Here is a 25422-nt window from a genome sequence, read left to right on the forward strand (position 1 = left end):
AGATGATCGGATAAACACTGTAGGAGGAGTTCGTTAAAATAAGACCCCAATGAAATGGCCAAAAAAATGGCAACACGTTCCAAAATAAATCAAAATGGTGGACTTCCTGTTAGGTTTAGCATATGGTTCAAAAAGAGTTTTTTGTAGGTCATAGTCTGTTACATATGTGTACCAATTTTCGTAGCTCTAGATTAAACGTACAACCGGCAATGCCTCGTGAAGTAAGAATTTTTAAACTCTAAATTTGATGCGCCGCCGCTGTCATATAGTATATCAAAAACTTTTCATTTTTCACAATGATGTTGTCCCAGGTGTTGAGATGGTACATCCCAAGTTTGAAGTCAATCGGGTTAACCGTGTAGGAGAAGCGGGCAAAAGTATGACCCCTGTAAATATGCAAAACTGGGCCAAAATTGGACATTTAAATACTCATACCTCACTTTCTGTCTATTTTAGGGTACACACTTCAAAGAGGTTTTTGTTCATTGGGATGTGCTACAGGTGCCACACAATTTTCATAGCCGTCGGACAATCGTAGCAGGACAGGGATCCGTTTAACCTATGTAGGGGGCGCTATGGAGCCATTTTTCTGTTATCATGTATGGCGACTTTAAAATATCAAATTTTTCGCCAGGCCTGATGTGCGTGTAAAGTTTGGTGAGTTTTCGGTCACGTTTAGTGTCTCAAAAATGCGATTGTTTGCGGAGAAGAATAATAATAAGAATAATAATAAGAAGAATTCCCACAAAAACAATAGGGCCTCGCAGCGGCACCGCCGCCGCCGCTGCTCGGGCCCTAATAATAAGAATTCCTACAAAAACAATAGGGCCTCGCAGCGGCACCGCCGCCGCCGCTGCTCGGGCCCTAATAATAATAATAATAATAATAAGAATTCCTACAAAAACAATAGGGCCTCGCAGCGGCACCGCCGCCGCCGCTGCTCGGGCCCTAATAAGAATTCCTTCAGGAACAATAGGGACCTCGCAGCGGTCGCTGCTCGGGCCCTAATAATAATAAGAATTCCTTCAGGAACAATAGGGACCTCGCAGCGGTCGCTGCTCGGGCCCTAATAATAATTAAACATTTAAAAAATCAGATAGAGGCTGCATTTGGGGAAAAAAAAAACCCGATTTGGGTCGCATTTGCCTGCAGTGTGAACATAGCCTAACGCAGATTTGTTAACAATATCTGAGGAAATGGCCATTTGTGTATGCTGTATTTTACTTGACCCCAACTCATGAAAAGTGGGAGCAAAAACAACTGTTTTTTGTTCAGTGTAGCTATCCTGTCAATGCAACATCGTCTCTAATACTGTAATAATATAAAGCAAAACCTTCACTGTCCCACTGAGTTGTATTCCTCAGTGACATGTCAGTGGTTGAGTTTTGATGCTGGTCTCTCCCGGTTGTTGTTGACAGTCTCTTGCCGCCGATGTTTTTTGCGAATCATTTTGGAAAGGTCCTTGTCAAAAACCTCACCGGAGCGAAGCGCTGAAACCAAGTCATCAAATTCCCCCCCTTCATCTCCTTCCGCCTTTATTAGTGCTTTCTTTGCCTTCAGCTCCCTGTCTCTCTTCATCTAGAGAAAAGAAGCAGGAAAAATAATGACATATTGAATTTTAGCAGAATATACATGTGTAATATTTGTCCACAATTTAACCATTGCAATCTGTGAAAGTGGTTAAATGTGTCATTTATGACCACTGTATGTATAATTGCACTAATAAACTGGCCACTAGAGGGTGCTAGAACTACACAAATGGAAATCAACCTGACTTTTTTAACAGATGTGTTCCTTTATTGTGAACATGACGACGACGATACTGTGGTTTTAAGTTTCAACTCTCTTGACTGCCAAAAACGTTTGATAATGTTTAGTAAATCACGATGTATGCCGCCATAAACGTTAAGTAACGTCAACTACTTTTATTTATTTAGTTTTTTTTTTTAATATATCAGTGGTCAGTGCAACGTCCAAGTGCAGCGCAGCCGGGTCAATGAGTTGTGAACTCAAAAACACCCACTAACTATGGCCAACAGATGGCAGCATTGTATCTCTTTTCAATGGGCTGCCGGTGTATGGAATTACTCAACTCAACTGAAGTTATTAAACCTCGCAGCAGTAGCTGCTCGGGCTCTAACTAGAGCTGCGAATTACAATGAAACATGACGCAATCTGATGAAATAGAACGTCTTCAAGGCTGAAGTGAATGATCAAAGCCTTTGTAACATTAAACCTAATTTGACAGAGCGTCACTAAACAAAAATTATTAGTATCAAAGTCACTGTTGTGGAAAAAAAATTATCTTTTCTTTTCAATTTTCGTTTACTGTCACTCAAATTACCTATTTTGAAAAGGTGATTACTAAAGAACGGAATAAGGTAGGAACATACTTTTTTTTCGTATGAAAGAATGGAATGCGATCTTTCATGTGGTGCCCATGTTGTATATGTAGCAAAAGAACACAATATTCTGTTTGCTTCAAAAATGAGTCAAAATGCTCGAAATCCGCTGGCATTGGGGGTTGTTTTTTGATGTGGCAGTAAAAGAGTTAATATCACAATATATCACGATATTGCCCTTATCCTTACATCCCTAATGTATAGTGTATGGCATAATCTAATGTATTCAAGCCTTTTGTAGATTAGGTAGCTCTCGCAGTGGAGTAAAAATGTTCTCCAACCTTGGCCTCCAGGAGTGCCCGTTTTTCTTCCTCCTCTTTGCGTCTGGCCATGTCCTCGTTGACCTGTTTGGCTTCTGCGAACGACGAGAGGAACGTGTCGAAGATGCCAAAGAATTCATCAGGCTGAAGCTTGGACGAGTCTTCTCCAAAATGTTGCAGTGCTTTGGCAAGCTTGAACCATGAAATGCAAACGAGATGTGAGTAAAACAAACAGTGTAATATAAGTCTACATTGTTACGATTAATGATTGAAAACGTACCTAATTTAGGGATTTTATCAGGATTTGTAAAATGTTTACAGACAGTTTTTGCTTGTCGCAAAGACAATTTTTCACTGTCTGAGAAGATCTTTTGAAACCTTTTACAAACCCTGACAAAAACCCCAAATAGCTACATTTGCATGCATTTGTTGCTCAGTGAGATCCAGGTAAACTTTCATTTATGGATTTATTTAAATTTCCCCTTTATAAAAGTGATGCAGATACTGGAAACTCCCAACACTTTTTATTTTGATAAATTAAAAAAAAATAAGGCACGTCCGCCTCCCAGTTCTGAGGACTCCAGTTCGAGTCCAGGCTCCGGCCTTCCTGGGTGGAGTTTGCATGTTCTCCCCGTGCCCGCGTGGGTCTTCTCCGGGTACTCCGTTCTCCTCCCACATTCCAAAGACATGCATGGCAGATTAATTGGCCACAGAAAATGTTGTGTTAGGACTATGGAAACGCGGATACTACCAAATGAAAGATTGAAGTCATCTTTCATCTAAAAAAAAAAAGTTTGTTTCTACCTTATTCAGATCTTCAGTAATCAACAATAGAAAACAGCTTCGTTTCACCCAAATCCTCTATTTTCTTCCAAAATACGAAGAAATCAAGCTTTTTGTGAAACAATGTTATTTCATGCACTCTAGTGTATTTGGCACTTTTTTTTTTTGCATGAGTGATTCTACAAACACCTAAACTTCTATAAAACACTACCCCAACAATAAAAAAAAAAAAAAGTGTTTTTTCATTGCAAAATAACAGTTTATTTACATTCAACAGTAGCAATCCGAACAAACAATTTGGAAAACTCTTTGCAAACTATTTACACGTGCGCAACTGCGCATGTGTGGTGTGTGTGTACGTGTTACTATTTACAATTGTGTGGATGTTTCAACGACACAATTTTTCTTTTTGTGTGGTATATTGTGGAGCAATCCCATGCGTGCAAGGGGGATGCAGCAGGATTTGCATCACAGTTTTTGTCAGTCTGCTTCTGCATGGACTGATTTGCGAAGAGGTTGGTATGATGAACGATGTGCTGGAGAAGTTCGTCCGTGATGAAGAGCTCCAGGATGTCAGCTGGCAGGTGGCAATTCAGCTTTGCTGCAGCATCCCTTGGTCCTGGTTTTGCAGCAAAGGGGAAGATGGTTGGCTGCCAGCCAACTACATCAACTTCATGCCAGCCAGGATCTTTGGGATCTGCAAATATACATTTCAATATCATATATTATTTTAGAGCAGTGTGATGCAATGTGCGTGTGTGCATGTTTACCTTTTTTTCTTGGATGTATTGGTTGATGCACATTCTGTAAATTATAGAAGACGTTTACCATCAAATATTTTATTAGTGCTGTGGAGAATCTTTTCTTTTTACCTTTGTTCTGCTCACTGTGAGAAGGGTCACTTTGGGCCCTATGAGTAGGAGCTGAAAGAAACATCTACAATTACAATACTATCAAAAGACTTTTCTTTTATTGTTGCGGTGTATTGAAAAGTTTTTTTTTACCTTTCTTTGTGGTAGAACCAGCGGTCGGACGTTGCTGTGAGCACGATCTATAAAATATACATTCACGTTTGTATAGGTAATGTTCTAGTGTATATCAGCACATTTACACACGCTGCTAGCAGATCGCCCGGAAAGTTAGGAAAGTAATCTTACTACCAATCTCTTAGCATGTTAGCGCTTACCTTCACGTTCTTCGGAGGACGAAAGACTGTCCAAGACTGTCTTGCATCGGACCCATAGTAGTCGTCATCGTCCGATGAAACGTCATCTGTGCAGACGTGTTCCGTTGTGCACCACTTTTTTCCGGTGTTAGCATCGCTAGCCGGTGGGGCCTTAGGACGTTATTAGCATCGCTAGCCGGTGGGGCCTTAGGACGTGGTCGAAATGGCCGCATCACCGCTTCAACTATAACTTAACCCCGTCATCACTGTGCTCTTGAGCATTGGTCGATGCTTTTGAGCTTTGAAAATAAGGATCAAGCGTGAGCTGATTGCCATCTGTAGCCTTTTTGACTCCCTTAGCCAAGTTAGCCATTCTCTCCCCCTCAACACTCTAGCTCAGCCTCTCTTCTTCTACTGTTGTCTCCTACCCGATCTTGTCCAAAAGACTCATCACAGCCATCTAGTGGCCAGGAATACTCATTAGAGTAACCCGATCGGCTTGATACTTGGAGCACAGCTGCCCAAGGCTTTCCTCCACCCGTTTCCATAAAAAAAACATAGTAGACGTCAATAGACGTCTATGGCGGCCTATCCTAGGATTATACTGAACGTTTTTAAACGTTTTTGGCGGTCAAAGAGTTAACCATGTGTTCTTTTTAAATATTGTGAACATGACGACGACGATATTGTGGCAGTTTTAAAATTGCGATATTACGATATTGCCCTTATCGTGACATCCCTACTGATGATCGTGGAAGCTCCCTGCAGTTTTTCTTAGATATTTTTTTTAAACAAAGCGATCAATTCTTTAAATGTTTAAAAAAATAAAAGAAAAAGTTGTTTTCTTATGCTAATATTTTCTCTTTTACTGCAAATGAATATCGGCTTGAAATATCGGTTATTAGTCTCCTTGACTACAAATAATCAGTATCTGTATTAGCCTTGAAAAACCAATATCAGTCTATCACTAATTTCAAGTCTGTTCGCCGACCAGTGGCCGAGCATTGCTCATGGGGATACAAGCAATGATTGGCAACTCTAGACTGGTCACATGACCATCAGATTTATTTCTGGGCTGAAGGAACAACATATGAACATAATAAGGAACAAACAGAAACGGTGTTTAACTTTAAAAGCTGTTCCGAGATCTATATCAGAAGAACAATGTCATGTGACTATTTTGTGTTCCACTACGCCCCCAAATGTTTCGAAACGTAACCGTTGCTTCAGCATGTGAACAGTGATCCTGTTATCATTTTTTTTTTTAATTGCACAATAAATAAAAATCCTTCCACCTTTTGAAAATGCCATTTAAATGTAAACTATATCCAACCTAAATATATGTAAAATATTAATTTCTCGTGTCTTCGCCTAATTGGCTGTTGATTCACCACCCTACATGACTAAACACACAAAAAAAAGCTTTTGAATTTAAAAATGTTTTTTTTTGCAAAGTCTTGTCTTTCTAAGTGTTTTGTACCGAGCGTTTTATGGATTGATATTAACTTTACATGGATGGTGTTAAAAACAAACAAAACAAAACAAAAAAATGTGTCCCAGATCAGCTGTCAACATTTTAATGTTGAAGAAAAAAAAAGTTGCATGAATCAGCAATGTTGGTGCAACAATGGCCATTATTTCAACACAATCATGGATAGAAAGTTTTATTTGGAAGAATAACGAGATGGAGCTTCTGCTTTGGGTCATCATGCAGTTATGGGCAAGAGCTCTATAAGAGATGGGCGGGTAAAGCATGAAGGCCTTCCTTCATACTTGAAAGTGTGCCGAAATAGATTAGGAGTTTTGGTGATTCAGTGAAAGAGTGGCATCTAGTGGACAAAGCAAGTCAAAGCAACCAATGTCAATAATGAGTGAAACATTCACTCACGCTTATCTTTCAGCAATAATAGTGAAATAAATATGATACTGATCAATGTATTATTTAAAGAAGACTGTGTTAATTAAAATAGAAAAAGGTTGCCATGGAAAAATGCTTTCGTATTCTGTTCTCATCAATTGGCTGTAATGTACCGTAAGGGTTTTGAGAATATTTTTGTATCTAATTCCCAATTTAAAGGAGAATTCAATGTGGCTATGATATCACCGTCCATTGCCATTACCATTGCCATAAAATGATTAACGAACACAATATTCTGTGGGCCTTGCAAAATGAGTCAACATCCAGGAGCAAAAGGTGAAAATGATTGTGAGTGAATGTGATAACAATAAAATAAAATCAAAAATCTTACACAATTGTTGAGTAAGGAACTATATATTTGTATTGAATGGCCACAAATGAGCATTTTGTGATTTACTGTATATTATATAATCCTGATCTGATCATGTGATCGAAATCGGGCCCGATCACGTGGTGCTGACTCAATCAGAATTGGACGATGTGTCCCACTAAATAATATGAGTTTATTGAGCATTTCGTGTGACGGAAAGGATAGAGATGCGTTGCACACTTCACTGACGGGCAGCCCCACCGCCATCAGCGGCTGGCGACTCTGGACGTGCTTTGGGCCCGTCCAGCTGCGGCGCCTTCCAGGACTCTACAGTAGCGTCTATCACCCTTCGAAGGGGCTCCGGCGCCTAGCCTAGCCTAGCCTCCGAATTCGGAGAGTCAGTCCATTTCACGGGGTCGCAGATTCCACCCGGACCGGCAATCTAGCCTGCTGCGAGTCCAGAGACCCAAAGTCAGGATATGGTAAGATTAAATACATTTTGCTTGCTTGCCCTTCAAATACAGCTTTTTTTTTTTTTTTTTTTTGTCATGAAGTCGACAGCCCCCATCCTATGCAAAAATTGAGGGAAATAGTCTGTTAGGTTTGTCATCAGCATTCAGAGGAGCCTGTTCAGTAGAAGGCTGACGCTCCCCAAGTGCCGGACCAACAGACTAAAGAACTCTTTTGTCCACTGTGCCATTGTACTCTACAACTCCTCACTGGGGGGGAGGAGGGTGTAGCGTGCACTTCACTTCACAAATATGGCACTTTACTGTATTGTACTGTAATTTAATTCAATCTCCGGTGTAATAACCTTATTTATTGATTGATTGAATTGACCCAGTGGGTGGGCGGGGGTGGCGTTTTTCCACCAGACCGGTTCCACACCGAAGCCGCTGCGAAGCGGCATTTTTTGTCCCCGGATGTTAGCGTCTCCATGGGACTTTTTCGAGGCCGAGCCGTTCCGTTGTAACCGCTTTTTAGAGCCCTCTCCGCACTGACCTATATAAATGACAGGATGGCCGATAGGCCAAGAATCTTGAAGTCACTTGGCCGCCATCTTGCTCCTCCCAGGAAACCTTTCTCGGACTACGCGTTGTGTATGGAAATGCCGACGTGTGTAGCAGTATACTGCGCAAATCGCCAGTACCAAGCTGTGGACAAACAGATATATAAATATATTATGTGGCTTTTTTTCTCATTGTATGTGCCCACATACTGCAATTGTGTTGGACGAATGATTGCTAGTTTGCTAAAGTTCTTGAAAGTGCATTATTGCCTGTTTCGTGACTCTAGTTAGTAGGGGTGCTAAAAAAAATCGATTCGGCGATATATCGCGATACTACATCGCGCAATTCTCGAATCGATTCAATAGGCGGCTGAATCGATTTTTTATTTTTATTTATTTTTTTAATTTTTTTTTTTAAGAGCTCAGAATTGTTCATTCAGTAGTCTTACCGATTCAACGTCTTATCATCATTGCCTTTTTGTTTGTTTTTTTTGTTTTTTTTTGTTTTTTGTGTGAATCGATTTTTAAACTTCCATTTTTAATGGAAAAATATTCAACAAAGCGTCTGACTTCGGGTTAGGATTCACACCTTGAGCATGGAAGAATGTTATATGAACGGAACATTAAGCCTTAATATTTTATTTTAATGCTGTTCAAACATGAAACAGATTACAACCTCTATAAGACTGAAATTTCAGATGAATAAATAATACATTTTCATATAAATCTTACACTCTACAAGCTTACTGATTAGTATTTTCTAAATTTGAATGGAAAAAAATCGCAACAATCGACTTATAAATTCGTATCGGGATTAATCGGTATCGAATCGAATCGTGACCTGTGAATCGTGATACGAATCGAATCGTCAGGTACTAGGCAATTCACACCCCTACTGATTAGTATTTTCTAAATTTGAATGAAAAAAAATCGCAACAATCGACTTATAAATTCGTATCGGGATTAATCGGTATCGAATCGAATCGTGACCTGTGAATCGTGATACGAATCAAATCGTCAGGTACTAGGCAATTCACACCCCTACTAGTTAGAATTAAGTGAGCATAAATAATGTTTGTATAGATAAATGAACTCAAGAGGTGAAATAATGAGTTTTAAAGGACAAGACATTGAATTGTGTATGCTCCAATTGTGTAGATTCTAAAACAACCTGCTAGCGGACGACAACGCCTTTATAAATGTTAATATTTCTTGCCATTCACAAATCCGTCGGCGCTCTGCGCCATGTTGAAACTTGAAAAGTTCTCTCAACTCGGAAACTTGGGTATCAAAATAAATTCCCAGTTGTCCAGTAGCAAATACGACATGAGGGGGCGTTCACGTGCAGTTTTCTACTCGACGTGGTATTTACCATAGTTACGATAACGAAGGAAATTGTAGAGGTTTCCTCCGGCCACTAGGGGTCACTGGGGTATTAAGTTTGTTGTACTGCCTCGCGGCAGCAGTTCTCCATTTTGTTATGCTGCCGACAGGACACGTTGTTACAGTGCTGCCAATCTTATGTTACATTAAGCTGCTGACGTTATTCATGTAAGTCTACATGTTTAATGCATGATTATCAGTTAGGTGGTGATTCTTAATATTGTCCACCTGTTTTATGTAAGTTTATAAGCCATTATATGTTTGTGCCTCTGCAGGGCTCCTTCATCGCTGTCAATAAATGCTAATTGACATTGAGGAGTGTGTTTCTTCAGAAATCTTTTTATCTGTTTTGAATTTTGAAATTATCATCTATCGTAGGCCTATTGGCATTTATACAAACATTGGACTATGCTTTTGATCATGTAAAGTAGTTTGTGGACCACAATCCTTAAAAATTTGTTCTTGTTTAAAATAAAAAAAAAAAAGAAAAAAAGTGCAAATATATCAATTTAAACTAAAAACGAATTTTTTATTTAATATTTTTGTTAATCTTTTATTTATTTATTTATTTATTTATTTATTTTACGATTATGCCAATTTTGTAATTGTGGAGTGTAATAATTAAATTTAGATTAATTGAACTGCCCTGCATATTAACCACGCCCCAAGCCCCCCCATCCACCCACCCACCCACACACTACCCCCCAACCCCGTGGGTCCCGATACGAAGAGCCTCCGTTGTTCATGCGGTGCCTAAAGAATACACAGTAATCTGCTCGTGAGGTGGGAGTAACAACATGGCTGCCTTGTGACCTCAACGGGCTGCACAGGCCAGTCATTATAGACAGACACGGCGCTCCGCATACGCTTACCACGCACTGCGCGTAGGGCACCAACTGCCTAAGGGGGCACCAAAAAACAAATCAAGCCCGTAAAAATGATCATATTAGTAATTATAATATCAGTGTCTAATATTTAAAATAAAAGCTTGTAAAGCATGTTAATAAATAAAAAAAATAACGTAGCATTATTTACTCGACGAGCGGTATCGCTGGTCTACGTTGGTGCCCCCCGTCCCCTAGTAGTTTGTTCCTATTAGGGAAAGGGCTGCGGGGTGCACTTTTGCTCCAACGAAACAAACTACTAGGGAAACGGGGAGGGGGGTGGGGTATACTTTATGCTTCAATCGCAAATTTGGCAGAAGTTTATTCTTGGATATCTGGACATGTCATCAAAAAGGCATCAATAATTGGGGGCGGAAAAGAAAAAACAATGAGATGATGCTCGCGCGTCACTTGCAGGTATGACAATGACAATTTGTTTATTTTGTAGCAGCTACGTTTACATGACCACAGTTAGCAAAAAAACAAAAAACAAAACAAAAACACTCCAAACCGCCGCAGTGGAATGGTTGTGACCAGCACGTTCATTATACCGTATGTTAAATGGAATGTGACGAGACAATATTGTTTCATATGGAACGGCCAAGAGCGGCATGTACTGGTAAAAGTGTAATTTGAAAATAATAATAATAATAATCATCTTAAGGCTACGTAGATTTCCTCATTTCATATTCATAGTTTTAACATTATGTCCAGAATTTTTACATAGTGCCCTATCAGTCCTTCTCTAAAAAGGTAGATTATTAAAATTTTCATGTACCTGTGTTTTAAATATAGGCCTGCACAATACCATAATCCTAATCAATTTAGAAAATGTTTGTACCATGGTTGGTTCAAAACCATATTTCATTGTAGAATCCCTGAATATTGTCTTGTATTTCTGAATACAGGATCAATGCTTCAATATGTTCAAGGAGCATTTCATACCCTAACATAAATGCAGAAATTGCACAAAAGCTGTCATATGATGACCTGATAGCCGATTTTGCAGCCCAGAAATGTAGACATGTGCCTCTGTAGGGCCTCTACTAACTTGCTTGCACTTTGTTTATTTCCAGATGTTTATTTGTTAATAGTAGTGGCATTGAGTTTTATTTTAATTCATTTAGCTTTATTTATTTGAGTATTTGGTGTCATTGTTAGTTTTATAAAGACTTATTATTTATCACTTATTTTTGTGAACATTTTTAAAACTTCAATATTGACACTTAGAAGTAGGGCTGGGTATCGATTCAGATTTCCAGAATCGATTTAATTCGATTCACAAGGGCCCGATTCAATTCATGATTCACAACGATTTTCGATTCAGTTGAGAAATTCATGCAGCACATATTTTAGACAGTCAAAAGTACCAATGCTGCAAAGAGTAGAAACTTCTTGCTCTAATTTAATGCATTATTAAGAATATGAATATTTGCATTAGGAATTGAATCCATTGCAGTTACATTAATCTGTTTCATTTAACATGGCCTTATAAAAACAATAAATAATAATTTAAATAAATTACAACCACAGCACAGGCTGTGTAAATAAATTGACAAAAATGGGGGGGTCGATATATTGATACATCGTTTTATGTATGGATATTGGGATATGAAAAGGTGTATCGATATGATAGCGATATATCGATATTTCAAACCCAGCCCTACTTACAAGTTATTTTGTTTAATAAAGCAAAACTGACAAATACTCAGATATTGTTCATTTCTACCAGGGGAGGGGTGATGGGGTGTGCGGACGGAGTGTTGGGGGGGCACCACAAAACATTTATGCTTAGGGCACCAAAATGGCTAGCTGATTATAGAGGTCAGTGCCTCTCCATAGTGGTTCGAGTAGGAGATGGGTATGTCATGACCAGAGCTCAAGTCATCAAAATTATGGCTCAGGTCGATCTAATTAGTAGTTTAAAAATTCTTATAGACATAGTGTTAAAGCAAGGAGAGGGGAACTGTTCTTTTTGAGTGGGTTAAGGATTTAGGATTAGAGTTTTCCATCACATCAACAGTTATTAGTTAGTAATAGTTAGTAGTTATGTCACGTTGGTTAGTGCTTCAGGGCAGCACTCCAGTCTCCGTTGTCGTAGCTTGTACGGTCCAAATCGCGTAACTTGTTGGCATACCGCGCACTTACCTGCTTGTCCAAGGTCTCTGTATATTTCTACGTCGCCACAATGTTCCACTCAACATGCACAACACAGACAAACAAGTACACTGTGTTCCAACTATGCCTTGCATTTGCATTTTTAGGGTTGGAACTAGGGCTGGGAAAAAAAGTCGAACCATGTTTGCGCCCCCACGGTCCATGTTTCACACGGACCTTTTATGCCTACGCGCGCATCGCCGCATACTGTTGCGAACTCCTGTCCGTGTGATGGAGGACAAAGTAAAAAAAAAAAAAAAGTAGACTCCTGTCACTCCCCTCAAAAAGGACAGAAGGTGACCAGAGTTTGGGACCATTTTGAAAATATTGAGGGGACAAATAAAGTTAAATGCAAATTATGCAAACTAACAATGGCCGACCACAGCAGCACATCATCGATGTTGCAGCATGTAACATGGAAACATCCATACGCAACACTTGAAGAAAGCAAACCAAGGTAAGTTTAGTTTTTATTCGTGTGATAATATTGCTATTTAGAACGCAACGCACTGCACTGTATTGCTGACTTGAACTTGCCGTTTGACTCTGAGCCTGACCAAGCAATTTCACTAGACAACTCATTCTGAGTGGTAATATATTAGTGTACAGCACCACCTAGTGGCTGAAAGGCTGACATTTATGTGCTAAAGTAAAACAGATTTAGAAGTAAATTGGTGGTCTTTGAGAATGAAATTGAGCTTCCTCAAAACACAGGAAAGGAAGTTGATGTTATAAACTCCCTAAAAAGCAATATAGGGCTGAATAAGATTTAGATTATTATAAAATAAAAAATAAGATATCCTGCACTTGGTTTAAAAAAAAACCAAAAAAAAAAAAAAAAAAAAACCTGCTTATCAAAATATAACCTGCACATGGATTAAAAAAAAAAAAAAAAAAAAAAAAAAGGAAATATAAGGAATAATGGGTATTTATGCACACGTTCAACATTTGCGGCCTCTAAACTAAAAAAAATAAATAAATAAATAAAATAATAATAATAATAAAAAGTCGATTAGTCGTCAAATATATGAGAAGTCGAGTCGATTTTTAAAAAAGTCGTTAGTGACAGCCCTAGTTGGAACACCCATGTAACTAGGGGCGTGGAAGGGCAAAACCAAATAAATAGAGAGGGGTGAGGAGAGGAATCTTTAGAGAGTGCAGGAGTGAATAAGCGAAGTGTGCATTAAGTTTGCACCTGCGCGAGAGAAAAAAACGAGGCTACCAACTACCCTATCAATTTGAATGGCGGAGATTAGAGGGCTGACGATCTTTGCCTAACTGTACACTTTAAAGCTTGCAAGTCAACTTCCCCGATATCAGTAACCCACATGCTATGCATGTTGAAACGTTTCTATGAGGGGCGATTCCATCGGATCCAATTGATTTTCATTGACCGTTTGGTAGTTTCGCCTACCCATAATGCACCTTGAATTCGAGATGCGCACTTCGCTTATTGTGTCGTCAGTTGCTCTCCTCTCTCCTCGTGAGCCCTGAACTGAGTGTCTTCTCTCCTTTTTGTGTCATGTTTAATCGATGTTCCCACCAAAATGGCGAGCCGCATGGGATTGCGTGATATGTTGCTATAAAGCCTTCTATAGCCATAATGATATTGTGATTCACTCAAGGGGGTTCTCCATATCAATCTGGGACTGCTCCATGATGATTTGCTCAGGAAAGGCAGGACATTCTGTACAATACTTAGAGCTACAGATGGAAATGTCCTCTTTGTTCTTGTTGAAGAGGGGAAGGGAAACAAGCAAAAACATCTTACCAGCTAAAAATGCATGAAGCGCCTCTTGCTGTTCACCATTCAACAAGGAAACAGTAAGTAATTCGTCAAGAAAAGATTTAAGTGCAGCGTCCATTCCTCCATGCTGGGTTTGTTTGTTTACCCCGGCGTCACAGCTGCATGTCCCGCCCCAAACACAATGTCGCATCGGTGGAAATCAACGTGCTCGGTACAAGATGTATTCTCGGGAGTTTTTGAACTCACAAATACCGTGAGAATTCATCTTGCAGAGCAAGGTTAGAGTTGTTATACCCGACATCGAAATGGCAAGTGAGATAATGATGGACACATTCGCCAACTTCATGACGAATGGACCGAAAAATATGTTTATCTTCGAGCACAAACCCAATGTGTCTTTTGCGCGAAAGCACGGTGGCTGCCATTAGGATAAGCGCCACCGCTAGATTGCCCCCCAAAATCAGAGCTACCAACAGATGAAAAAGCTGAAAAAGTCATATGAGGCTTCTCGCACGAAAATGACCTCGTGAATGACAGAAAAGCAAAAGGCAACAAAGTGCTCCTCAAAGTGGCCTGGATCACAAGCACAAGAAACTATTTCATAATACATGATAATTTAGCTAAAAGGAAAATGACATTTTGTTTTACTTTAGAGATGTATTTGAACATTTTAACTCCCAAGACACTTGATTCACCTTGAGTGAATTTTCATTTTATACACTAATAATAAGCAAGAAAGAATCAGTGCGATACTGATAATAAATGTTTTTGTGCCTTCCAGTAACTCCTGATTATTACAGTACAGTCCCAGCCCTAAATATAAAAACATTATTTAAAAATATATATATATAGGCCAAAGTTTTTAGCCCCAACGCACATGCTGTGTGTGGACATGTCTTCCTCAAGAAAAAACAAAACAAAATCAAAATCTGGACATTTTATATTTCTAATTAAGAAACACTGCTAGGTCATTCAAAACATGGAGCAAAGCAAATAGCCTACTGTATGTAGTAAAATAACACATCAACAACGTTATAAAAAGAACATGAGTGGAAAAGTAGGTTTCTTACCAGATCTTTTGCCTCAACATATGATTCCTCAACTTCAGACAAGCTGAAAGATGCCACTGTAAGGAACTGCCGGACCACAGGAACAAATTTATCATTTGGGCCGAGAGAGGTTTGACTTTGTTGGTATTGTAGTTCCTGCAAGTGGAAATATACACACATCCTTTCAGGCTCGGGGTGTAACGGAATACATGTACCGGCGTTACGTATTCAGAATACAAAAAACAAAAAAACAAAAAATGTATCTGTATTCCGTTACAGTACATGAAAAAAAAAAAGAACGTAATCAGATTACAGGTAAATTTATTAAAAATGGGGATTATTTCTACAATGAGAGAGTATGCGAGCGAGCGAGAAAGGGGCTATAAACATTGACAAACTGAAAATATAGGTCTCATTGTATCAGTGTTTGTGTCATGGGAGGCATTTGTGTGCTTAGGAAACTGGAGTAACCGTAGAAAACCCATGCAGGTACGGGGAGAACATGCAAAGTCCACACAGGAAGGCCTGAGCTCAGAATCGAACCCGCGACCTCTGAACTGTGAGGCGGACGTCCTAACCAGTTCCATCATGACAATATGTGATCATTTAGGGTGTATTCAGACCTGCACTGTTTGGTCCGCTTAAAGGGAGCAGAGTTCGTTTCCCCACGCTGGTACGGACCTTTTGTGCAGGTCTGAACACACACAAACGAATCCTGCTGCGGACTAAACAAGCGGACCGAGACCGACCTTTCGAGGTGGTCTCAGTCCGCTTCCAAACGCACTCGGCACGGTTCGCTTTACAGTCTGAATACAAACCACGGCTGATCCGCTCCAACTGTTGGACATATGCGCCTTTTTGGGCTTAACAAGTCATCGTAGTCAAGTATCGCGGGGGGAAATTATGCCCGGTAGTGAATATTGTGCTAAATTCATTCATAATCATCCATATTCTGTTTAGTCATGCTGCTGTCAGCATGTTGTGGTGGGGGTGGGGTAAACGGAGCGCAACTGCTCCTCCGTTTACTACACGCAATCGACAGCGCGTTCCAAAATTAGAAACAGCGTGGCGGAACCTCCATTGAATGAGCTGCCCTTGACGCTCGCATATATCTTGCATCTAATAACCCCAGAAATATGCAGCGTAGTAATGCAGCACGTCGGAATTTCACGTTTTCCGCTATTTCCGGGTTTCATACGCGAACAGCCCTCGTCATTGTTTCCAATGGGAGCACGGATCGTCACATGGGTCGACGTGATTATGCAATATACTCCACTTGCAAAAAGCACAGTGTGAATATGAACCACACCAAACTAAAAAAAATAAAGTCCGCTTTTGGTCCGGACCAACCAAGCAGACTAAAAGACTTTTCTGGTCTGAATACACCCTTATTCTCCGCTCTGAGAAATGCATCTTCAGATGCATGATTAATGCTCCAGAAAATAAAAGGTCCAGTTGCTTCAGCTGGTGTTAGTTAGACTACGGAACCCAAAAATAAACAAGCAAATGCAAGGACACCATTGCAGATGCAAGCGAGACAAAAAAATGTTTTCTTACAGCTTCAACACTTTTGATGCCAGTTCGCAGATTGCCAATGTCTTTCTCCAATTCTGTCATACTGAAAGAAATCAAAAAGAAACAGAGGGGAATAAAATGGGATGAAGAAGAAAGGGAGGGTCATCATCAATAAAGTATATTTCATGTATGTAAAGAAAAATAACGTTCTTTTCAGGTTGGAGGGAGGATATACATGAGTGTTGGAGTTTGATTTCCCCCCACCGGGAGGCCCACCCCAAAAACTGAACAGTCTGCAATGCTTAAATGTAGGCCTATTGGAGTAGAAATAGAACCGAAAGAATTTTTTTTTTTTTCCGAGTTTTTCCTTGCCCTTCTGTGGTTTGATCAGGGGATGTCATTGCTATTTGTCAACATTGGGCATGTGAAGCCTTTGAGACTTTTGTGTGATTAAGGGCTATATAAATAAACTTGACTTGATTTGACTTGACTTGAAAAGCATTCTGGCATGTTTGGTGGCTGGTTAGCGCTTGCTACCTGGGGTGCACTACCACAGCACAGCTAGCCTGCTAGCTCTTGTCATGCCACACTGTGGTAGGGCTGCTCGATTATGGAAAAAATACTAGGCCTAATCACGATTATTTTGGAAATAATTGAAATCACAATTATTCAAATCGATTATTTATTTATGTTTTAATTTATTTATTTATTTTCAAAGCATGAAAGTGTTTAAACATTTTAAAATATTAAGACAAATAAAATAATTTGAAACACTATAGTTATGTAAGTTTTGGACCAAACAGAATTTATAATAATGTTATTTATGTTAGCAAAACTTTGAAGTTGGGGTGCAGCGTATGTAGTATGGCTTGTGGGGTGCAAGCTAGTTTTGACAGGGGAGGCTGGTGAAAGAACTCGTGTGGGCGTGCCTCAAAACAAATCAAAATTAATATTATTAGGGCTGCAGCTCAGCTACTTTCAAAATACGCAGTCAGCTCGGTGGAGCTACGATGAATAGCCGAATCCGAAGCTCACTACACGAAGCTAGCTACATGCTACAAATGCTCGAAGTGCGCATGCGCAGCTAGGAACGAGCACACACAACGTCGTTACGCATATTGATTGACAGGATCGAGAAACAATTGTTAAGATGATCCACCCCCGGAAGTCGCAGCGACAAAAATATCCTTGAACCCACCTTTAAGCTTGACAGCAAACTATTTTCCTCTGAAAGTGAAATTTTAGACAAATCTCTCCCCATAGATTTTAGTCAATGGAACTAAAGTGATGTCACACCCACAATAGCAATTTTGTCCGCTAAATAAATAGCACATTTGGGTAAGCCTGCTTTGTTAATAAGTGATCAGTAGGAAAAGTAATCAGACGGCTGGAGCACTTTACCGCTGCTAGCTAGCGCAGCTAGCTTGCTGCTGTTAGCTCGCTGTTAGCTAGCAGTCACTGCTAAACACTGGCAACAGGCGCCGTACAATACAATGCCAGCATAATTATGTCTTAGCGCTCAACTGGAGCTTGAACACAACTTCAGGACTAAGTTGTGTTACTTACATCTGTTGCAACAGTTCAAACTGAATAGATAGAATAATAATATTTTGCATGGAATTGTATATTTGACTTTTGTAACAGCATGCCTTTTTTTTAATTTTTTTTTTTATTTTTTTTAAAAGAGCTCAGAATTGTTCATTCGGTAGTCTTACCGATTCAACGTCTTGTCATCATTGCTCTTTTTTTTGTTTTGTTTTTTTTGTGTGTATGTGTGCGTGCGTTTGCGTGCGTGCGTTTGCGTGCGTGCGTTTGCGTGCGTGCGTTTGCGTGCGTGCGTGCGTTTGCGTGTGTGCGTTTGCGTGCGTGCGCGTGCGTGCGTGCAAATACGTATAAATTTATACTCATTCATTCACCTAAAACCTTATAAATATCCCATTACCCTTCGCCTTAACCAGGTACTTCAGAATCTTGCCAGAGTCGTGAGGTTTAAATGGTCAGGAGACCAGAGAAAAGGTCAGAAAAAAAAAGAAATAAAGAGAAAAGAAAGGTAAATCAAAGTGAAATCCAGCACCGACCAAACACTTCCTGCCTTCCCCATGATTACAAAATCAAAGTCTTACGCCAACCCCGGAAGCCTCTAAATTCCAGCAAATTTAGCGAGATCTCAAGAGCCCAGAGGAAAAACTAAAGAGAGGAAGGAGGGAAGGATCGATAAGGCAGAGTGAGATCCATAGAAGCCAGTACATCCAATCCATCAAAGTGAAGTCCAGCACCAACAAGACCCCTCCTGCGTGGTTACAAAACCAGAGTCTTATGCCAACCCCAGAAACCTCATACTTCTAATAAATTAAGATCTCAAGTGACCAGAGGAAAAACTAAAGAGAGGAAGGAGGGAAGGATTGATAAAGCAAAGTGAGAACCACAGACACCAGCACCAACTGATTCAAGGGGCTGTGGGAGGGAGAGGGTACTTCTGTTGAGTTTCAGTAGATGCTGGTGCGACGGATCTGGCATGCATAAGGACCACCACCAAAGAAAGAAGCCGTCAACCGCGGTCCAGCAGAGCGAGCACTCCCCCCCCCCGGAATCCCCAGGCCGCGGCAGCACCAAGGCCACCCCCAAGCCACCCGAGCGGACACCGGTCGGCGAGCCGACCCAGACACCCGGAACACCCCCGCCCCAGCCCCGGCCCACACCCCCGAGCCCAAGGCCGCAGAACGAGGCCCAGCGGGCCCCCACAGCGCCCCACCGGTCCCCAGCCCCCATCCCCCCGCACCCCACCCAAACCCGCCATCCACCACGACCCAGGCCCCACCACCCCCGACCCCCAAACCCCCGAACACACCCCGACCCCCAGCACCCAACCCTACAGGTTTCCGAGGCAGAAATTATGTGGACTTATTTCAGCCCTAGTATTAATAGTTGTTTTTGTACGATTATGCCAATTTTGTAATCGCGGAGGGTAATAATCGAAATTGTAATTGAATTTCAATTAATAGCAAAGCCTTATGCTGTAATGGGTCCTGTTCAACCTTTTCCCAATCATTTGCCGCAGTCACCGTCCACCTCCACCTTGGCTTCTTTCAAGACATGGCATTGCCGTGAGTATCGACTCCTTGAACTACCGGACGCCTCCATTCATGGAGATCGTCGTCTCTCCTAAAAGGGCTCCTAAATGTTTGCTGCCACCACTGCATCCACCAAGGCATCTGGTTGGCACTTGTCTGCTGTTCCACCGCAGTGGTTGACTCCAGCTCCCACTTCACTTTAAAGCCCAATTCACACTGACTGAGGAACGGACACGGTGCGTTCTCTGTACGGCGGCCGTACGGACGCCGCAAGGATAGAATGCATTCAAGTCTACGTGTCAATTCACACCAGCTTCGGTGCGGTGCGTCTGCGGTGCGGAGCGACTGCGGCGATGCGGAAGGTTTCCGCAAGCGTTCTATTTCTTCCGGACGCCGCATGCGGATTTTCATGAAGCTGAAGAAATTACACGAGCCCGAGAGGAAATCGTGCGTCTCACATTAAGGTAATCCGGTATATTTCAAAATAAAACCGTTTGCAAACTCGTTTTTTGGAGAGGGACGCTAGCTAGCTGCATAGCATGACATCAGTCGGACATTTAAGACAAAAAATCAGCTCAGAATAAATGAAACACGACAAAATGACACTATTTAAACACAAAACGTACTTACCCATGGAGAACAGCCATGGTAGAAGTCCCAGAAATAATGCCCCAAAAGCATATCGATGTGGGCAAGCGTGGCTATTGTTTACAAATAGGACTCTACAAATTCTTAATAATGTTGCCATACCTAACATTCCAATTGTTAATTATAATCAGGATGTAACAAGCTCTCAAATTATTACTTGTGATTTAAAAAAAAAAAATGTGGATCTGTACTTACTTGACCTTTGCCGCTTCTTGCACATTTTGTAACTCATCACTCAGGGCCACTACCCTCGGGAACTTCTTCTCCAATACAGTGACAATGTAGTTGAGCAAAGTTATGTTTCTACAAAGAGAAAATAACCCACAACATTCCCTCATATGTTAGGCCTACTGAGATTCTTTATTCTTACTTATTATAGCATTTTATTCTCCTCACTGTTTTGCCTTCAAACAACTCCCACAAAATACTTCCGATTTACACAGTTCAAATTTCAAGTTGTTTAAAAAATTCATGCCTTCCTGGGAATATTCCACGTTACTTTACAGTACTTGCACAATTTAACGTTAAAGATCAACTTTTCCCAATTCATTTTCAATGGGACTGACATTGAACTTTTTCTAAGTCCCACTTCCACGTCCACTTCCTTATACTTCCACTTCCATTTCCTCAAGGGTACAGATGTATCCCAACTGACTATCATATCAGGAAATGCATTATAATTTTACTGAAACGATGAAACGCATGTGTCCCCAATCAGCGTTGATACCTTTCAGCATCAGATGACACTTTTAAATACAAATACGCCATTAGCCATGAGTGTGAACATGTTGCTTAGCTCACTGGTAAAACATCCACCTTGCGTTACCCAGGCCTGCTTTACTAACTTTACTATACTAGTAATTTAGGGTAGGTGACTACTGCTGACTTAGAATGGGTGGATTGATTTGTAATTTTCACATCATTTATCTTTCTATTTCCTTCATTAGCATTCAGCTATTAGCATTCCCACCCAATTTCTACAAAAATTGCACTTAGTCTAGTTAACAAATAATGTCATTTTCCAATTGTCAACCATACTTGTCAATACTTGACTTGGTGTCAGCAATCTTGTTTAGGCTTGAGACTTTAAATCCAGAAGCATTTCCCCGCTGTCCTTTATTCATGTAGTTCCCAAAGGCTAGAACCACCTCTAAGAGTTGACGTAGTGTTCGGCTCTTCATTACCTCCCTGGATGCAAGACACAAAGCTGAAATCACAAAGACGTGAAACAAAGTTATACACTGGTAACCATGGCGGTCGTCGATGTTGTTGTATGGTCGTAAGGTCGACGAGGTATTAAGCAGATAGGTGTTTGGGAACTTCTTCCAGGTTTCTGTTATTGACCATTTTGACGTGTCATCACTTCCGCCATGGGAACTCCCCCTCCTGAACTATGGACGGCAAAAGAACCACTTGCCTGGATTGGAACAATTGAATCGGGGACAACGTGAAGTCCTTTGTCTAGTTGATTCAGTTATAAAATGGTCATATCTTGCTGTGCGGTCGGTTGTACAAACAGACAAGGGAGTAAACCAAATTTTGAATACCTACTAATGAAGACAAAAGACATTGATGGATAGCGGCAATCAACAGAAAGGGCTGAAAGCCCACAAACTATTCACGGTTTTGCAGCGAGCATTTTTTACGAGGTTAATAGATCAATGTTCATCCATCCATCCATTTTCTTGACCGCTTATTCCTCACAAGGGTCGCGGGGGATGCTGGCGCCTATCTCAGCTGGCTCTAGGCAGTAGGCGGGGGACACCCTGGACTGGTTGCCAGCCAATCGCAGGGCACACAGAGACGAACAACCATCCACACTCACGAGCACACCTAGGGACAATTTGGAGCGCCCGATTAAGCTGCCATGCATGTCTTTGGAATGTGGGAGGAGAGCAGAGTATGTTCATACATTTTACTAGTAAATGTACACTTACTACATACATTCTAACAAAGATTGTAATAGGGGTGTCGAATTACGTGTTTTAAATAACATTAACGATCGTTTATGTGAACGTGGCTTGAGCCACGTAGTTAGTGTCCAACTGCACACACACACAACTTTAGTGTGCCCAAGGGACACGCACACACGCTACACTCATACACGAAAAAAAAAGCAATAAAAATGTACCCCAACAACTATGAAAGACTGAAGACAACCAGATATGACAGACAGGGCATATGGTGGTAAAGAAAGGATAGCTTGTAGAAAATGGAGAATGTCAGTGTCAGTCGCGTAGGACAATGCTTTGAGGGGGAGAAAAAAAAAAACTTTACCTGTGGGCCGGCTCTTTTCCTCATCTTTTTCAGCCCTCTTCACGCAAGTCATCTCTTCAATTGAACATTAGTATGTTCTTCAACGTCTATACCAGTGAACTTGGCACCAGGGATATCATTCTCGGACAGAATTAGCAGATTTAGCGCTGTAGACATCTCGTGAGTAGACGGTTTACATCCGTTTAGCATGACTGGCCCGCCGATTTTGATTTGATTTGATTTGATTTATTTGTTCATTTTTCCTTTCGGACAATAACGCCGCCGGATCGCGAGTCGGCATCGTTTATGGTCGGAACTATTTTGACCCTCCTCCCTAGACTCGTGAATATTTATTAAGTGTGGTGACGTGTATCGTGTGCTGTTCCCCATTCCGGAAAAGTCGGCGATTTGATTAGGTCCGTGAAAACAGCAGGGGGCAGAAGGTAGGGTCTGTTTTCAAACCAGCCATCTCCAGTTTCTATGAATATCGCACTCTATGAGCATCTAATAAATGTAAACGTCTCTAAGTACCTAAATCGCTCCGCGGCCCGTCAACAATTCATAATAAAAATACCACAAAAATTCTCAGCTTGCGCCATTACGGGCGCTCGCATATGTGACTCTTCAGCATGTCCACTCCAAAAAGTCAACGCTTGCCACTGATATATACTGTCGTTAGAAAAAAAGAAAACACAAAGGCTAATAGAAATTCTGATGCTTTTTCAGACTTACCTTTGATTTTGGGTTTGAAGTCAGCCACTCTTTCAGTAAACTTTTTCTTGAAGTAAAGAGACAAAAGTCTCTGTTGATAGTGGTTGATCCTATATGAGAATTGTAGGCCATATTACAGTATAAGTGCAGTTCAACAACAAATGTAAATATAAAATAGTGGCGGCACAGGAAAGAATATTGTTTGTCAAAGGTTTGAATCTTGGCTTGAGTGGGTTTACAGTGGGACAATTTCCACTCATGGCTTAAAAATATGCATTTTAATTTAATTGGAAACACGTCCATATTTTTCTATTTAGAACAGGGATCACCAATCCGGTTCTCGAGGGCACCTATGATAGGTGCAAACATCCAAAACATGCTATCCAGCATGGATGTTTGCCTCCAACACAACCGATTAATATGATCAGCGTATCTGCAAGCTCCGCAGAAGCCCGATAACTCGGGATGCACCAGTATTTTGGCCACAGAAATTTTTCGGCTAAAAATGGACGACGCTGATCTTGGCTTTATGGTCGCGCTCCCGTCAAATCATCTTTTCATACCACCTTAAAAGCCCACCTGTAGAGGAGGACCTCCGACTTCACAACTGGTTTCAATCTACTCAACAATGGCGACCCCAATGGAGAGACAGACCGTGAATGGCAAAACAATATACAAAATTTTAAACAAACATTTATTTCTCTTTATTACTTTTGTTTAGTTACATAATTCACAACGTGATTTGTATTGACTGCAGTAGCTAAAACAACAAACTAATTTCAGCCATCTTTGTTGTTTTACATGTGCCTCAAACACAGTGGCCATGTTTACATGGAAACTTTTTGTCATTCCAACTGAAGTAATTCTGATTGAAGATCTGTGGTCACCTGTTTACATATGACATGATCCAATTCCGATCTGCCATGTTCCATGCCATGTTAATCAGATCAGCCCTGCGGTAGCAGTGACACTCGGTGACATAGATCACGTAATTTATCAAGATGAGTTAATTTGTCATTAAGCGCAGCAGTTGTGATAGTTTTAACACTTATTGAAACAAGATCTTGATAAAAACAAATTACATACGGACATATGGACTCGGTTCACAAGCATATTACATTCACTGCATCTGACCATTAGTGTGGATTTTAAACATAGAAGGGTCAAAACCTGCTGTGTGAAAATTAAACGGCACTAAAAAAAACTAGCCACCAGAGGGTGCTAGAACTTGCCACATGGAAATCAACTTGATGTTCTAACAGATGTGCTTCTTTTAATATCATGACACGACAACGACGACATTGTGGCAGTTCTTAAACAGTTTTTAACAGCTAAGGTGTTAATCAACTAATAGATGTTTCAGTCATAAATGGTCAAATAAAAAGGCAATTGTAAAGTTAAAGTTAAAATACTAAACATTGGCATAATTCAACCAAGCCTCTCATTTTCGGTTTTCGGTTTCAGTCAAGCATTTTCATGTTGGTGCATCTGTACTGACAACTATCCTGATCATGTATTTGAATCGAGTGCGTTGTAGGAGGGATCCTGTATGTTTTGGATATTGGGGACCCCAGATTTTGAATATATTAAGGAGCCTACCCTTAAATGTGAAGCATAGAATTGCCACAAACCCAAGTATCAATATCCAGCTTTTAGACAGGGGGGAGCTAAGGTCACAACAAAAGATACGTTTATCAATTGATTAAGAAGTCATTCATTATGTCACTCTTGACATGTTCACAGTCATGTTCAAAGACATTTCAATGAACTGTAGTCAATTACCTGCTCATCTCAAACAGAAAGCGGTCGGGTATGGCCATACGCTCAAGTTCATGTTTGTGTTCCTCCAACAGTTCAATGTCACTTTTCTCAGGAACAAACTTTAAAAGCTTAACACACAAAAAAAGAAAATAATAATTACATATCAATAAATGTATTGAATTTTCACAGTGTTGTCATGGCGCAGCAAGCATCTTTTTCTTATTCAGATTCTGACCTTCTGATTCTGGCTATCAGATTCCAAATAAGGGAAGTTGATCGAGCATTAAATTTGTTTTTGTGACGTTTAAATTAACCGAATATTAACACGCTGAGGTGGGTCACAGAGAACCTTTTTGTCGCAGACAGTGTTTGCCCACTGGTCCTGAAGTGGGC

The 25422-nt window shown here is 40.6% G+C and overlaps 1 protein-coding gene and 1 long non-coding RNA gene across 9 annotated transcripts in view; both read right to left on the bottom strand.

Annotated features, from left to right (window-relative positions):
• Positions 1-368: 368 nt before the first annotated feature.
• Positions 369-25422, bottom strand: part of LOC144031240 (disheveled-associated activator of morphogenesis 1-like) — a 94065-nt gene continuing 69011 nt past the window's right edge. For 6 of the 8 annotated variants that reach the window (XM_077538141.1, XM_077538140.1, XM_077538144.1 and 3 more), the window contains 8 exons: positions 25051-25157; positions 23290-23378; positions 21340-21508; positions 20497-20604; positions 16625-16685; positions 15089-15223; positions 2684-2854; positions 370-1578 (listed from right to left, as the gene is read on the bottom strand). In XM_077538141.1, coding sequence (XP_077394267.1) covers positions 1372-1578; positions 2684-2854; positions 15089-15223; positions 16625-16685; positions 20497-20604; positions 21340-21508; positions 23290-23378; positions 25051-25157 — 1047 coding nt within the window. In that variant the 3' untranslated portion in view covers positions 370-1371. Of the gene's footprint in view, positions 1579-2683; positions 2855-15088; positions 15224-16624; positions 16686-20496; positions 20605-21339; positions 21509-23289; positions 23379-25050; positions 25158-25422 lie in introns of all 8 variants that reach the window. The other 2 variants (XM_077538148.1, XM_077538146.1) reach the window with 2 other exon arrangements.
• On the bottom strand, positions 3597-9870 carry LOC144032231 (uncharacterized). Its single transcript, XR_013287731.1, has 4 exons — positions 4450-9870; positions 4318-4368; positions 4216-4249; positions 3597-4142 (listed from the first exon to the last, which is right to left on the bottom strand). It is a non-coding gene; the product is annotated as an uncharacterized LOC144032231 (long non-coding RNA).

This window comes from Festucalex cinctus, chromosome 12 (assembly GCF_051991245.1).
Source record: "Festucalex cinctus isolate MCC-2025b chromosome 12, RoL_Fcin_1.0, whole genome shotgun sequence".
Classification (NCBI taxonomy): Eukaryota; Metazoa; Chordata; class Actinopteri; order Syngnathiformes; family Syngnathidae; genus Festucalex; species Festucalex cinctus.